The following is a 15,004-nucleotide window of genomic DNA, read 5'->3' as shown; positions in this document are numbered from 1 at the left end:
TTTTTAAGTTCTACCTACAACTCATCTTGCTGTTCACCTTTATTTTTCCCCTTTTCACAACAGGCCTTTGACTTCCGGTAACTCAGTTTGTGAGCTCACCTATAAAGCTCCCACCTTCCCTTTTGGCATCTTATGGCGCTGTTTGTCGTCAAGGTTATTTGCCTTGTTATTCTTGTCAACACTCTTTGTCCTGTCACCATCCTGATTTTGTGCTTATCTTCTTGCCCCTTAAACAGAAATATACAACACGCCTTTCTTTTATTAGTGACCGCGGTTTCACGTGCCTACAATGTCGCGTCGTATATAAAGTTAATAAAGTTGTGATTAACCTTTCTTCATTCAACCATTCCACCTGTCCAAGCTTCAGAAGCTCTTACCTATTGCCTTGTTACCTGATACCTGATACCTGATACCCGATACCCCCCTTTATAATTATGAGCTTTCCCAACTTACCCGGTACGCAAGAACAGAAGAACGCAAAGATGACACCACTTCGAAATATTCATATGACAAGAGCATATCTTCAAGGCAAGCAATGGCTGCAACAACAGCAAAAACATAAAGAAGAGCCCTCCATCTTTTATGATCCAACTCCACACATCAATAAAAACAATGCTACCAAGTCACATTCTAATCCACAGGTTGTTGCACCAATGCTGCCAGTTGCTACATCAGCGCCACCAAATGCTACATCAGCGCCACCAGTTGCTACATCAGTTTCACCGGTTCTGCAAGACCTAATCACCAATGAGCAGCAAGCTAGGCCCGAGTCACCTTTTATTCCTCTCTCAGAACGCAAGCAGCAGCTTGAAAAGAGTGTACTCATGAGCCAAAAAAAGGTAATTGCTTAACTGGTTGTGGAGTCTTCAGTCGAGAGCTTATTTTATTTTACACTATTTTACTTTACTTTATTTTATTTTATTTTATTTTATTTGTTTTGTTTTATATTTTATTGTTGTTGTTGCTGTTGTTGTTGCTGTTGTTGTTGCTGTTGTTGTTGCTGTTGTTGTTGCTGTTGTTGTTGCTGTTGTTGCTGCTGTTGTTGTTGCTGTTGTTGTTGCTGTTGTTGCTGCTGTTGTTGTTGCTGTTGTTGTTGCTGTTGTTGTTGCTGTTGTTGTTGAGTTCAGAAATATGTGTATTATATATTTTATGTATAAATGTGTGTCTGTAAAGAATCGTTGTAACAGAATTATTATTTTCTCTAATATACAATACACGTGCATAGGTCCTCCAAAGTTCAGGAACCTCGAGTGTACCTAAAATGGAGAAAACACGACTGACAGCCCCCAAATCCCCTGTGGTCACCAAGAGACGACATGATCCTCTTGGTGTACGCCCAAAGCCGACAGCACGACCTCAACGGCCAAAAACAGAGGCAACGCTGGTACCGCCATCACCATCGCCACCAAAGGCACAGGCGTTGGTGAAAACCAGACTGGCGGCTCCAAAGTCGCCAGTTATCGCCAAGAGGCGATACGATCCTCTGGCATCTCGGCCACTCGCGCTCAAACCAACAAAGCGCGCATCAACGCCGATGCCCACGCCGAGGCCGATGCCCAGGTCCACAGGGACAATCCCTAAACCCTTCCAGTTTGAGACTGAAGGTAGGAGCAAACGATACTGGGCACGGCTTCAGCAGCGGGAGGAGGAAGAGAGGCTGTTGGAGGAAGAGGGGAGGAGGAAGATACCAAAGGCGGTGGTTCTTCCTCCTAAGCAATCTATACCCAGGAAGGAGGTGAGGCCTCTGACTCAACCTAGGCCATTCATTTTGCGAACCCAACAAAGAGCTGTCCGTGCAGAGATTGAAGCTCAAAGACAAAGAGAAGAGCTTCATCGACTGGAGCAGCAAGCACGACAGCAATCATCACAATCGCAACGACAACGACAAGAGGCTAAGGTGAAGGATAGAGGTAAGGAGAGGGATAGGGGTAAGAAGAAGAACGAGGCTAAGGCTAAGGAGGAGGAGAAGACCATGGACGAGGAAGCGAATAAGGATGAGGAAGAGGAAGGAGACGAAGAAGAAAGAAGACGTAAACAAGAAAGAGAAGAAATAGTAAGTTTATACAAGGAGTTTGCTCAACGTCGATATCCTACCCCTGATCCCAATATGGATGCACAAACTTGGAGAAGGATGAATGATATTTGAAGAGGGGAAAAAAAAGAAAAAAACTTATTGTTTTTTTGTGAAGTAGAAACATTTGAAAAAAAAAAAAAAAAAAAAAAAAAAAAAAGAAAAAGGAAAAGAAAAGAAAAAAAAAAACTTTATTGTTTTTTTGTAAGTAGAAACATTTGAAAGAAAAAAAAAAAAAAAAAAAAAAAAAAAACTTATATTGTTTTTTTGTAAGTAGAAACATTTGAAAAAGAAAAAGAAAAAAAAAACAAACAAATTTTATTGTAATAATTAGCTGAATAAAATACGAAATCGTAACTTCACTCAATGCTTTAGGATATGAGATGCAATTTTAAATGAGATGGATGCGAAATAAAAAAAAAAAAAATATGCATAAATGAAAATGCTCTAAATACAAAGAAAAAGTGTTTTTTTTAAACGCGATCAACCACTTTTTCTGCGACGGCTTCTTGTTCTCTCCATGTTTTAGCCTTCACCAAAAGGACAACCAAGCCAATGGAACCCAACAAGGTCATGAGGGCCCAGAATGTGTAGAGCCATCCACTGCCCATGGCCCCCAACAGGGGGAGGGCTGTAAATCCTCCAATGGCACCGGTGACGCCTCGAGCAAGACTGTTGCAGGCCACTGCAGAGGTAGCCATGTTGTTCTGAGAGTTTGCATCCACGAGCGCTGTGGTCGTGCTAGAGTAAACCATCATCATCCCAAATCCTACAAAGAAGATCCCGACGACCGCTGAACCAAGTGCAAGTCGATTCTGAATTGACCAACCAAAAAGCATGAGACCAAGTGGTAACAAGAAAACACCTAACCATACACTAGAAAAAAATAAAAAAATAAAATAAAAATAAATATATAAAGTCAGTCAACTATTCTGGTTGAAGATGAGAAAAAAAAAAAAAAAAAAAAAAAATCCAATTCCTAACCTGCGAAGACGGATTTCCGGTGGAGCGCGCATGGTCACATCAATGACAACATCCTTTTCAGTAATCTCCTTGACAGGCGTAGAGCCGTTACTGCTGCTTGGGCGAGATCCATGTCCAGCTCCAAACATCGCCTCACGATCCCTCAACTCCCTCTGTCGCCTCAGCTCATGTTTGACCAACCAGCGACGCATCACATAATCCGAGTATCTGCCACCAACGATGGATCCAACGATGGATCCGAATCCTCCTGCGCAGAAAACAAGTCCAATGGTAGTCTCTGACATACCGTACACTTCGTGGAACGAGATCGGCATGGTGTTGTTCATACAAAACTGAGCTGCCAGGGATAATCCGTTGAAGGTGACCAAGAGGGCATTGGTAGGCGAACGAAGGCATAATAATGGTCGTAAAGGATTAAATGATTTTCGCTTTGGAGGAACAAGAACTGTAGCCGTAGGTGCCGTGGTAGAAGTAGTAGTAGCAACAGCAGTAGGAGTAGTAGTAGTCCCGTCAATGATTGATTTCTCTGCTAACTCTCCATCCTCAAACCTCTTTTCATCACTGCTATGAGAATACTTCTCATTCGTGTTGATCTCTTGCTTTTCTTCTGGGAAAACCACATGGCGATCTCCTGCTGTTGTAGAGTGGCAATCCATAATACTGCCGGTACTGACCGTCTTTTGGTTTTCGGCCTCAACAGCCTCATCTCTGGTCTCTACAGCGTTTGAATTGCCCTCAGTCATGGAGTCCATCTCCGCTCTACGCTGTTCTTCTTCCTCTACCAGATGAGGAGGGATGATGTTGGGTACAATGTATTCCATAGCACTTTCCATTGGTGTGACTACACTGCGACGACTATGATTGCTGTGGAAGCTGTGGACAGAAAGTCGACCTACGGTAGATGCCTTGCGTGAAAGGCCGATGGAGGGACTCTTGAGACTAGGTGTGCAACGTGTAGCAGGGGATGATGTTGGTGTTGAGGATGGTTCATCTGTTTCACTATGAAGCGATAGTTTGCCAGCAACATGAGTAATATCTGACTGATTCGTCTGGCTATTGTCACTTTCCTCCGTCATTGTCGTGGGCTCATCAATGTGATGGCGGTATGTCTCTGGAAGGACGAACAGGACGAGCAAAAAGGCGACGATCGCTGTTGCCAAAAGAAGCCACATCGTGGTTCTAAATTAATATGATACAAAAGAGGAAAACAAAATGACGCATTAGGCACTTGCTTGTTGCTTGGTTTCGGTTTTCCAAACGATTTCAGGCTGACAAGAACGGTTTTAAAAAAATAAAATAAAATAAAATAAAAAATAAAATAAAATAATAAAATAATAATAAAAAATTAGAGTACCTCCAGCCAGCCTTGTCTGCAACAACTCCTCCAATGATAGGGCCAACCATGGGTGCGATAAGTGGTCCTAGATAGTATAGTCCAAAGGCTGTACCGCGTTCACTGCTGTAGAACACATCACTTAAGGAACCGCCTCCGACAGACAGGACGGAGCTGGCTCCGAACGCTTGGATGGCACGCATCACAAAGAAGACCCAGATATTGTGAGCAATGGCTGCAAAGAGTGAGCCCAGGATGAAGATCAACATGGAGATAAGGTAGATCGGTCGTCGTCCATAGTAATCACAGAGCGAGGCCCAGAACACGGGCATGATTCCCAAAAAGAGGACATAGACAGATACTATATGTATATATACATTGATTATTATTAGTGTTATTTTTAATAATAATAATAAAACAGTTATTAAAAGAGAAGAGGGAGGATGAAAAGGTATTAGAATGATCTGTAAAGACTCGAGAAAATTAGCAAAATGTCCATGTGGGGGAAAGAGGCGTGTGTATAGTTGTAATGGATGTAATGTGTATAAATATAGTGTGTATGGATCGTATCCATGTGCATGCGTAACATGTATACAAACATGATGCATTTTATAGGATGAAATGTAACAGTTTTGCCGAACGGTTTCATTTATGGTAATCACTGAACAGTATAGAAGTCAACAAAACGCGAAACAGCCAATTCTTTTGTTTGCGCAAGACAAAGAAAGAGAGGGGAGGGGAATGATGGAATATTCAATGGGGCAAAAGCGATACATTACAGGTTGCACTGACGAGCGATGGAGTCGTATTCAAATCGTTCTTGACTTGCAAGACCGCGGGCATGTAAATACTGGAAGCTAGCGGAGCCACAAAAGCACAATAGCCAATAATGATCACAACGGTGTTTTTCTTGCTTTTTGACCATTTTTTGGGATCATCTGTCCTGGGTGCAGGATTGATTAATTGCTTGAGATATGAACCAGCTGTCATGATGATTGCTCTCCTCCTAATGGCGATCAGAAATTGATTGTAATACAAGTAAGGTTATGTAATGTGGAACGATGGAAAAAAAAAAAAAAGTGTAATGGACAGAGAAAGTTGTTTATTTGAAAATGAAAAGAGAGTATATGCAGGATGGATAAAATGTAAAGGTTGTATTAAATGTAAGAAATGACAAAAGGTAAGAAGATGGGACAAGTATTATAAAGTAAACAGAAAGAGTAAAGGAGCGAAAAAGGAAAGAAGCGGGTTAAAAACGAAGAGTTATTGTCGGTTCGTAAAAGGATTTCCCTCGGGTCATTTAAATAACGTGGTGCTGCATGCAACTAAAGAGCAGTTGAGAGAAGAATGCAGGAAGTATGAAGATGTATTAATAAAAAAAAAAAATAAAAAAAAAAAAGGGAAGGAAAGGAAAGAAATTAAAGAGCTGTCAAAATACAAAAAAATTAAAAAGATTGAAAAGATAAAGTAAAAGCAGAAGAAGAGGAAGAAGAGGAAGAGAAGAGAAGAGAAGAGAAGAAGTGTAAACAAGAAGTAAAAGTCGGCGTTTATAGATGTTGAAGAAAATTGGAGGTCTTGAGCCCGATAGGATGGGGCACTAAAAAGTCAGAGTTACAAAGAAGGGTAAATAGAGAAGGATTTTCCAGAATACGCTTAATTGCTTAGTGGCTTTAGACATCAGACATGTATATATATATATAATAATGAACATTTCAGACGGAGCTGTTCCCTTTGCAGAAGAGCATTTGAATTACATTATTATTTCGCACTCTCAAAAGGAGCCTCGACCATTCTGTTGGTCTCATTCCCTTTCCTTCTTTTTATCCCACTCATATAACCTCCCAGATTTATATGTTTTATATATACACCTATTTCTAAATAACCAATTGTACTGAACAATAAAATGACCATGGTTGCTTTTACGGATTGATCAATATGAAGAAAAAAAAAAGATACATGTATAAAGTAAGAAAATTAGTGTCCATGCGGACTTGAGTTGTCTAGAACAAAGCTTGGGAATTAGCAGACTCAGCATCCGTCTTATTCCGGCTGAGTTCAAAATAAGAAATGAACAAATTTATAATTTTGAATTTAGGCTTACAGGACATTACCAAGTATAGCAAGTATCTACATACTGCTTTAATAGGCTCGTACCCATCCCTCTTCACTTTATAAAGGTGACAGGAAATTCCATTTCCTTTTTGAGTCACCTAAAGTGAAGGGGCTGGGAAAAAATCTTCGCTTATTAGCTGGTAGCTCAAAAAGGAAAAAAATTGTGCACTTGAAGGAATATTTTTCCGTATATGCACTCGATAAAGTGTTTTTTATAGGAAAAAGTACAGTTATTAACTTTATTCTGTGTATATACGGAGTAAATTTCCCTCAAGTGCACAATTTTTTTCCTTTTTGAGCTACCAGCTAATAAGCGAAGATTTTTTCCCAGCCCCTTCACTTTAGGTGACTCAAAAAGGAAATGGAATTTCCTGTCACCTTTATAAAGTGAAGAGGGATGGGAACGAGCCTAGCTTTAATACAAATATTTGTATTATGTTTATACAGATAGGGATGTGCCATGACATGTAATGCTTACAAAAAAAAAGTGCCCTCAAATATACATGTTCAAGTAAGTGTGGAACAAGTTGCCCTATATCATTCATCTATAGTCATTCTAATGATAAAAGAGAGTCACCATTTAAATGAATGTGGGGAATTTCTTTTTTAAAGAAGAGTCTTATTATTCTCGGATCAATCTTCAACCTTAATTTTGTTGACAATGAAAAGAGTGCAGTCAGATCCCACCCCTTTTTTTTTTTTTTTTTTTATTTACTCTGACTCACACCACATTAAGCATGCAAGGCATGGCAACATTAATCACATTAAAGAACTGAAGAAGCAATTTTTTGTTTTTATCATACTCCTCAAATTGATTTCCATTTTGGTTTAATTATGGACACGGATGTATTTTACCCGACATTATGTCTAATGATGTGATATTTATTTATTTATTTATGACGTTTCTCTTTGCTCTCAAACATTCTTTATAGTACACTCTTCTTTTCCTTTAGATCTTTGCAGGACGAGCTGGCAAACTATTTGTGTCCAGGATACCAATCACTGATTCAGGTGCATACTTCTCAACAACATCGGGCTTGTGCAACAAGTTGAACTCCTCTGTAGCATCTCGTCCTGCAAAGATCAAAATCGCCTTCTTCCCACCAGGATGATCAGGCAAGAACTTTGTCACATCCAGGACTTGACCATTCACAATGACCCAGCAATCCTCCGGAGTGTTGTGCTTGGCCACCTCAGCTGCCGAGATCAAGGGCAACTTCTTGGGAGGCTCAACCGCTGCTGCTGGTGCCGCACCAGATCCAGAAGCTGCCGCGACAGCCTTTGATGCAGCACCACCCCAGCTGATCTCAAGATTGATCTTCTGGTTGTTGGGGTCAACAGTAACAGATGTGGTGAATCCTCCAGGAAGTGAGATAGCCTGTGACTGAGCTGCAGCAGCACCTGATCCAACAACTGGATTGGACTTCACATAATCCGAAACGGAATCACCAGCCGTGCGACCAAAGACGACGCATCCCAACAATGATGATCCTCCAAGGCGGTTAGCACCATGGACACCTCCGCACATCTCTCCAGCAGCGAACAGTCCTGGAATGGGCTTGTCATTTGTGTCCTTAATGTTGGCCTGGTCGTTAATATCAACTCCTCCCTATTATTATTATTACATCAGTAGAGCAAAGTTTTGGTCAATAAGTTTTTTTTTTTTTTTTTTTTTTTTTTTTTTTTCCTTAAATATATATATATATAAGCAAACTATATTAAACATAATACCTACCATAGTGTAATGAAGGACAGGAGCCATTTGTGCAACATGGAAGTCCTGCTCCATCTTGATTGGGATATTGTGGAAATACTTCTTACCCCATGGGTCCTTGACCTTGCCTTCAGCAATTGCGTTATACTCATCAAAGGTCTTTTGCAGCTCTGAGGGAGGGATACCGATCTCCTTGGCAAGCTCTTCACCGTTCTTGAAGTACTTCATCAAACCACGACCAACATAGTGTTTGCAGTGCCACTCAATCTCCTTAGCAGCAGCCGTATTGAGGACCAGACGGATTGGAAACTTATTCTTCCACATCATACCTGTGACATAATCACGGTGACCGAGTTCATCACAGAAACGCTTGCCGTCAGCTTGCAAAAGAAGACCACCAACACCGCGCAGAGCCTCTGCGGCCAAGAACTTGACTTTGGCATCGGGCTCACGAGGATCGACCAATCCTGTGGGGTGAACCTGAACTTTCTCCATGTTGATAGTCTTGCCACCAATGGCCAGAGTCATCTTAATACCATCTCCAGTAGTATGATCACCGTTAGTAGTAGGCAAGTCCCAGAGATCGGGGCGGTACTAGGAGGAGGGGAAAAAAAGGGCATTAGATATAATTAGTCACGTGGTATGATCGTGAATGAGTTGCCCCGGATTAAGAAGAGTTAAATAAATGTATACAACATACTTTCTTCAAGAGTGAATCGCTGCTGAAATCAGCGGCATATCCTCCGGTAGCCAAGACAACAGGGCCCCAGGCTGCAACCTTCTTTCCAGGTTCGCTCAAGTGTTCATATTCAACACCAACGACAACACCGTTCTCCTTGATCAGGTTGGTGACACGAGCCTTTCTAATTAGCTTGACGCGATCTGGCTGAGAGACGCTGAGTTCCTCAATCTTCTCCATCAGTGCATAGGTAATGGTCATACCAGGCATCTTTTCCTTGCCACGGTGGGTTCGAGGGAAGGAGTGTCCACCAAGGCGGGAAACTAAGGATAGGTCAAGTTGGAACTTGTCTTGCAACCATTCGACAGCAGAGGCAGAACGACCGGTGAGAACCTTGACAAGGTCAGGACGGAGCATGTCACGAGCAGATCTGGCAGTGTCGTCATAGAAGGCCTCAACAGAGTCCTTAATACCAAGCTCTAAAGGGAGTAAGGTTGGAGAAGGATGAACATTAGTAAGAACAAGCACATTTGAATATAATTAACATATGCAACAATGTCACGTCACACACAAAAGATTCAAAATGTAAAAGTCGGAGGGCTCTCATCGCGAAAGAACATTTGTTAATTTTTTTCTCCACACCAAAAAAAGCTTTTTTCTCGGACTTTTGCCCCGAGGTAGAAATATTACTCTGCAGTCACTCTTGACGCGTATGTCGAGCAGAAACTCATTTCCATCTAAATGACATGCATTCCATGCATCTTTGCAACATTCACATTTCATGCATGCACATGCACATACACACCATTCCGGCCCAAATCCCTCATCTTGATGGTAATGGCGATGATGAGAGCGTGGTTTCCACTTTTTTATCAGCACAAAAAAAAAAAGTGCAAACACTTCAAGAAAAGAAAAGAGGAAAAAAAAAAAAAAAAAAAAAAAAAAAAGCGCGACTCGGTACTGCCTTTCTAACTCTCTGAGAACTTTTTCTTTTTTTTTACAACCAATCGTTTTTACTCATGTTCTAGGTACCGACCATGGCTAGGCTGAATCCAACATTCCCTCTTTCTTTCCTTTTCCTTGGTGAGATTATAATTCCGAATATAAAAGTAAAAAATAGAATGAAATGAAAAAGACTAGGAGGACACTTACGGATCTGAGTCTTTGTTAAGGCACCGTTGATACCGGAGGTAGCCTTGGTGGAATTTCCTCCGAAGAAGGCGTTCTTGTCGATGACGAGTACACTCAGACCGTGCTCCAGGATGGTATGGGCAGCGCTGAGTCCGGAGAGACCACCTCCAACGACGATGACTTGGTTCGACATGATATATATGACAAATGAAAGGAGAGGAGGATGAGGGGAAGGAGAAGTGTATCAAGAGTCTATTGTTGCAAAAAAAGAAACAGATAGTTTAGAAAAGAAGAGAAAAAAAGAAGAGGAAAGAAGGGAAAAAAAGAAAGAGCTAAATAATAAAAAAAGGGGGAGGTCAAATAGGGAGACTTCAAGGGTATTTGTGTGAATGTGAGTTTGTTATTGACTTGTTCACTTTTTCCTTTGGCGTTTGTTTATGCAACTGTGTGTTGTTCCACTGTTCCACTGTTCCACTGTTGGTTGCGTGTAAAATATACAGCATATCACAACGAAACCCATCTTGTGTCTCTTTCCTTTCTCATCTCTTTTTTTTTTTTTTTTTATTGCAACTTATCGGGATATTCTTCTTCTTTCCTACCCTCCTCTTCTTCATAGTTAGAAAAAAAAAAAAATGAAATAAAACAGGTGGATTGAAAAAGAATGTGCAAGGGAGGAGTATCTTTCAATAGAACACTCACCTGTCGAGCTCATAATGAGACGAACTGATTCACCTTCCAACTTTGGAAGGTCCCCGAAGGGTCTCACAAGTCATGCGCCAGTGATAAATTATTTGCATCTGCTTTTGTCATATTCATAATATAATATGTACAGTATCCAGGATGTAGCAAAAGTGCAGTGCCATGACACGCGTATCTGGCCATTGAACTCTATAATGCGGATAGGTTTTGTCTCGGAGATGATTAGATACATCCCATGTCTATTCCCTTTCATACCACATCAGTCAGATCAAAAACTGCTAGGCCCTGCCTGGGTACTCTTCTTTTTTCTTTTTAAAAGTGTTTATTTGCGATTTGTGCAGTTGTGTGTATGCATGAAGCATCTTGCTGAAAAGACTAAAAAAAATGTTTCAGTCCAACATGCATTCACATGCTTTTATTTTTTTACATTTCCTGACCCATGGACACACACACCCTGAAATAAATCCTGACATGACATTTTATACAGTTGTGCTTCCAGATCATGGATCATGAAATTCTTTTACAGATCTTCAGATCCTGTTCTTTCCTTTTTTTTTTTTTTTTTTTTTTTTTTCTTTTTTTCGTTCCCGTCGGGGTCTAGAAAGCATAGTGTCAATGCGCTGATGGCAATACATAGTCGGAAAGCAAAAATAATAACCATCTCTTCAGTCAACATTAAAGTTATAATACATGTCCATGTACAAATTCTATGTCTACAGCCGCGTTAATGACTTTATGACAAATGATATTTCAATTGGTTCAATTATTTGTCCTGTGGATACCCCTCGTTTGTTCGTGTAACAAACACTCTTTGCTCTACCGGACTTGACTTTCATATGTCCATCCCAATGTTCTCTTTTTTAGCCGTAGAAACATCAACAATACGGATTTTTTTATATATACTCAACGGTACTCCAAATCAAATCATTTACAACTTTGTTTGGTTTGGATAACGTTTGAATGCTTTAAATGAGATGGGAAAAATAGGCCCAAAGAGAACATGTGTACGTTTCAGTATGCAGTAACGAACACATTACAGATGACTAAACGTCAATACACCTGACTGCATTGACTACACATTGACATTTTTTCTTGGACATTAAAACATAAACCTTCTAAACCGAACAACCAATGCACTCTCTACCAAATTACACATCTTCAAATCTCTGTACAAAATAAATTCAATAGACATACATCTCCAGACTGTTATCGTAATGGTGCATAAAAATGTACAGATACATATTTGTATGCATTATTATATATATATATATATATGTATTATTGTTTTTCTTTCCTTTTTTTATTTAGATTATATATAGTTTTTTACAATTCTACAAGAGGTCATGGTCATTGTCCTCGCTTGCGCCACCGTTCTGGATGTACTCTACACTTTCGTCATCGTCGTCTTCCTCGCCTTCTGCTCCTAATGGTGCATCGATATCTTCCTCTTCCTCCTCCTCCTCGTTCTCGTCCTGGTCATCTTCACCATTTTCTTCAAAATCCACTTCAACTTCTGGAACATCGTCCTCAGAAACTTCTCCTTCACTGTTTTCATCCACAGGAAGACTCTCCAGCCCTTGATCAATTTCATCCCTTTCGATCTCAGTCTCATCTCCATCATAGTGCTCGGGGGGTGACAGATTACCGTCCACACCTGTATCATCATCCCCAGCCTTGACTTTCTCATCTCTCGATTCCTCATCGTCATCCATATCCTCCGCATTCTCCAGTCCATCTTGTTGATCAATCAAGTCCTTATATCGCTTTTCTTGATCGTTCAATTCTTCATTTCCCTTTTGATCATTGCTGATTTTATCGTTGCTATTGCTATTGCTGATGCTGTTGTCGGCACTAGGGGCGGTAGAGGAAGTGCTAGGACCGCTAGAGACACCTCCAGTTGTACGGGTTATCCATTCTTTAGGTGGTGTGAAAACTGGCAGTGGATGGGCCTCTGTATTAAAGACATACTTTTCCAGAGGTAACACATCGTTCGAACCGAAGAGAAGATAAAAGTACTTGAGCGTCTCTGCCAAGAAGAAGGTTTCCATCTTGTCCGAGAATACAATGTTGTCAGCACGACGAATATCGTGAATTGAACTATACCCTCCAGAAGAAACCTTACTGTATTTTTCAATAGACTCGAAAATATTCCAGCCCCATTGGCTGTTGCATAACAAGGAAAATATGAAGAAGAAAAAATATCAGTCAGAGGAGTAAAAGATATTATGATTAGCATAATCTCTTAATAGGGAATCATGGTAGTGTCCTTCCTTACCGATATTTCTCATCGCCAGTCAAGCGCCAGAGGTAGAACAAACTCTCAACAGTCTCTGGGCGAAGCCAATTATGCCCATCACGATCATTGATAATAAAATCTGAGCCTGGTCTATGTTGCAATTCTGTCTTGCCCCTGATCTGCTCTTCTCGCTGGACCCAATAAACGATTTCTGGAGCCAATCCTGTCTCTGTTTGCCGGTACATCTTGTAACAAGATTCTGTCAGGTCTTCTCCAATCTTAAAGTCATCCTCTTGCAACTTTGTGAACTTGGAACGAGCAAAAGCTCCGCTATTATCCAAAGGATGACCTTCCGTAGATGCCAAAGCCATCGTGCCTCCCAAGAAACAGACAAGATGATCCATCTTGGGCGAGAGGTTTGCAGGCTCATATTTCGAAATCTCTCCAACAAAGAGAAGATTATTAGGTATAGTACGCCCAAGAAGATGTTTCTTGACACCAGCGATCGCATGGTCATACATTTCCTTGTAAAGATGCTCCTGTTTGCCAGTCTGCAAATATTGCTTAATCAGATATTCTAGTGGCATGAATGTATGAATATAAAGCCAGTATAGTTTTAGTCTCCAGAATCATTGTCTTGTTTGCTACAGTTTTGAAAAAAAAAAAAAAAAAAAAAAAAAAAAAAAGGCTTACCATAGTAACTGTCGCCTCGAGAGCCAAGACGGATCTCTCCACCTTGGAAATGTCCCGTATAAGGATTGATATAGATGGGCACTAACCCATCCAAGCTCTCCTGCTCTTTGATCTTGAGTTCCACGTTCTCAACTGCTTTCCAATACTTTTCATCGCCCGTTAAATAAGATAAATACTTGAATTCCAACTGCAGTGTCGCTACTTCAGAGGTGGAGCTTATTCCTCGATCATGACTAGGCACACCGCGTCTATCTCTCAAATGGACGCTCGCATAGGGAATCCCACTTGTAGTCTCGAACGCGCCCATCAATCGATCAGCTAAATCCACAGCCTTATCCAAGAATACATCGTCATGGCTCGATTGATTGTATGCGCTCAAGAGCCCTCCAAGGACCCGAATCGTTGTCTCAAACAAGTTGACCTCTCCATCCTGATCGAAATCTAGCTCATCTTGAACCCATGCCTTTGCTTCCTGGAATTCACTGTCCAGACCCATCAACAGGATCGTGTCCAAAGAATCAACAATCGTGAACCCCTGTCCCTTCCGGATCATATTGGACCCATACTTGGAAATTGGGTGGTATTCATCCTTTCCCCATGCGTCCCGACGATATGCATTCCATGAATGTAAAAACGCCTCCTTAACTTTGTTTTTGCGAGCTTCCCACAACGGAGAATTGGCTTTAGGATGCCCACTATCAGTTCCACCGCCGATGTCATTGCCGCCATCGATTGGAACCTGTTTTTGTACTTTCTCAGATTCAAGCAAGAGGTCACTACCTGTGGTATCAAGCACTACATCGTCATCCAAGTGATCCATCCTGTCATGATCATCATCATCAGAGCCAGAAAGATTAGAATCAAAATCAACTTCAACCTGAGTCTCTTCCACATCCTCGCCTTCTTTCCAGTTGTGTTGAGGCTTTGGTCGAGCTGGAACAACTGGTACTACTGGGACCGGTGATGGCGCTGATGGGTTTGATTGTTGTTGTTGTTTCTTTGGCGAATTGCTCTTGGGCTGAGGTTTAGCCTTGACAATTAGATCCGGATCATCAAATTCAAAGAGAGTCGGTGGTACCTTCTTCTTCCTTTTCTTTTTTTCTTTCTCTTGTGGCTGTTTTGTTTCCTGATTCTTCTGGGGCTGTGCGGGTTCAGGTGCAGGTACAACCCCAACTGTAGGCGCAGGCGCATGGGCAGCTGGAGGCACTGTTATCTTATCCTTAACTTGATCCTTTGGAGGCCCTGCAGCAGCAAACTTGTTCTGTCCAACAACGGAGGGCTTTCCTGTCCATGATGCCGAAGAAGAAGATCTCATGAACATGTAAGCTGCAGTAACCAGACACAACACTACG

At 41.2% G+C, this 15,004-nt stretch overlaps 3 protein-coding genes across 3 annotated transcripts; all 3 read right to left on the bottom strand.

Annotated features, from left to right (window-relative positions):
* Window positions 1-2,473: 2,473 nt before the first annotated feature.
* On the bottom strand, window positions 2,474-5,466 carry BCR41DRAFT_362582 (major facilitator superfamily domain-containing protein). The gene is made up of 4 exons (XM_022025745.1): window positions 5,168-5,466; window positions 4,410-4,749; window positions 3,056-4,234; window positions 2,474-2,947 (listed from the first exon to the last, which is right to left on the bottom strand). The coding sequence occupies exons 1-4, from the start codon at window positions 5,376-5,378 to the stop codon at window positions 2,545-2,547; spliced, it is 2,133 nt and encodes a 710-aa protein (XP_021876727.1). The 5' UTR covers window positions 5,379-5,466; the 3' UTR covers window positions 2,474-2,544.
* A 1,945-nt stretch (window positions 5,467-7,411) lies between these two features.
* Window positions 7,412-10,281, bottom strand: BCR41DRAFT_328146 (FAD binding domain-domain-containing protein). The gene is made up of 4 exons (XM_022021688.1): window positions 10,046-10,281; window positions 8,915-9,372; window positions 8,236-8,808; window positions 7,412-8,109 (listed from the first exon to the last, which is right to left on the bottom strand). The coding sequence occupies exons 1-4, from the start codon at window positions 10,215-10,217 to the stop codon at window positions 7,450-7,452; spliced, it is 1,863 nt and encodes a 620-aa protein (XP_021876726.1). The 5' UTR covers window positions 10,218-10,281; the 3' UTR covers window positions 7,412-7,449.
* A 1,773-nt stretch (window positions 10,282-12,054) lies between these two features.
* BCR41DRAFT_374824 (glycoside hydrolase) lies at window positions 12,055-14,973 on the bottom strand (the record flags this gene model as incomplete). Its single annotated transcript, XM_022026900.1, has 3 exons — window positions 12,055-12,886; window positions 12,999-13,536; window positions 13,653-14,973. 3 exons carry the CDS (start codon window positions 14,971-14,973, stop codon window positions 12,055-12,057), a joined length of 2,691 nt encoding a protein of 896 aa, XP_021876725.1.
* Between the last annotated feature and the right edge of the window lie 31 nt (window positions 14,974-15,004).

Source organism: Lobosporangium transversale (genome assembly GCF_002105155.1).
Source record: "Lobosporangium transversale strain NRRL 3116 chromosome Unknown BCR41scaffold_55, whole genome shotgun sequence".
In the NCBI taxonomy this organism is placed as follows: Eukaryota; Fungi; Mortierellomycota; class Mortierellomycetes; order Mortierellales; family Mortierellaceae; genus Lobosporangium; species Lobosporangium transversale.
The sequence above is the reverse complement of the archived record's forward strand: the minus strand, read 5'-3'. Positions and strand labels throughout refer to the sequence as shown.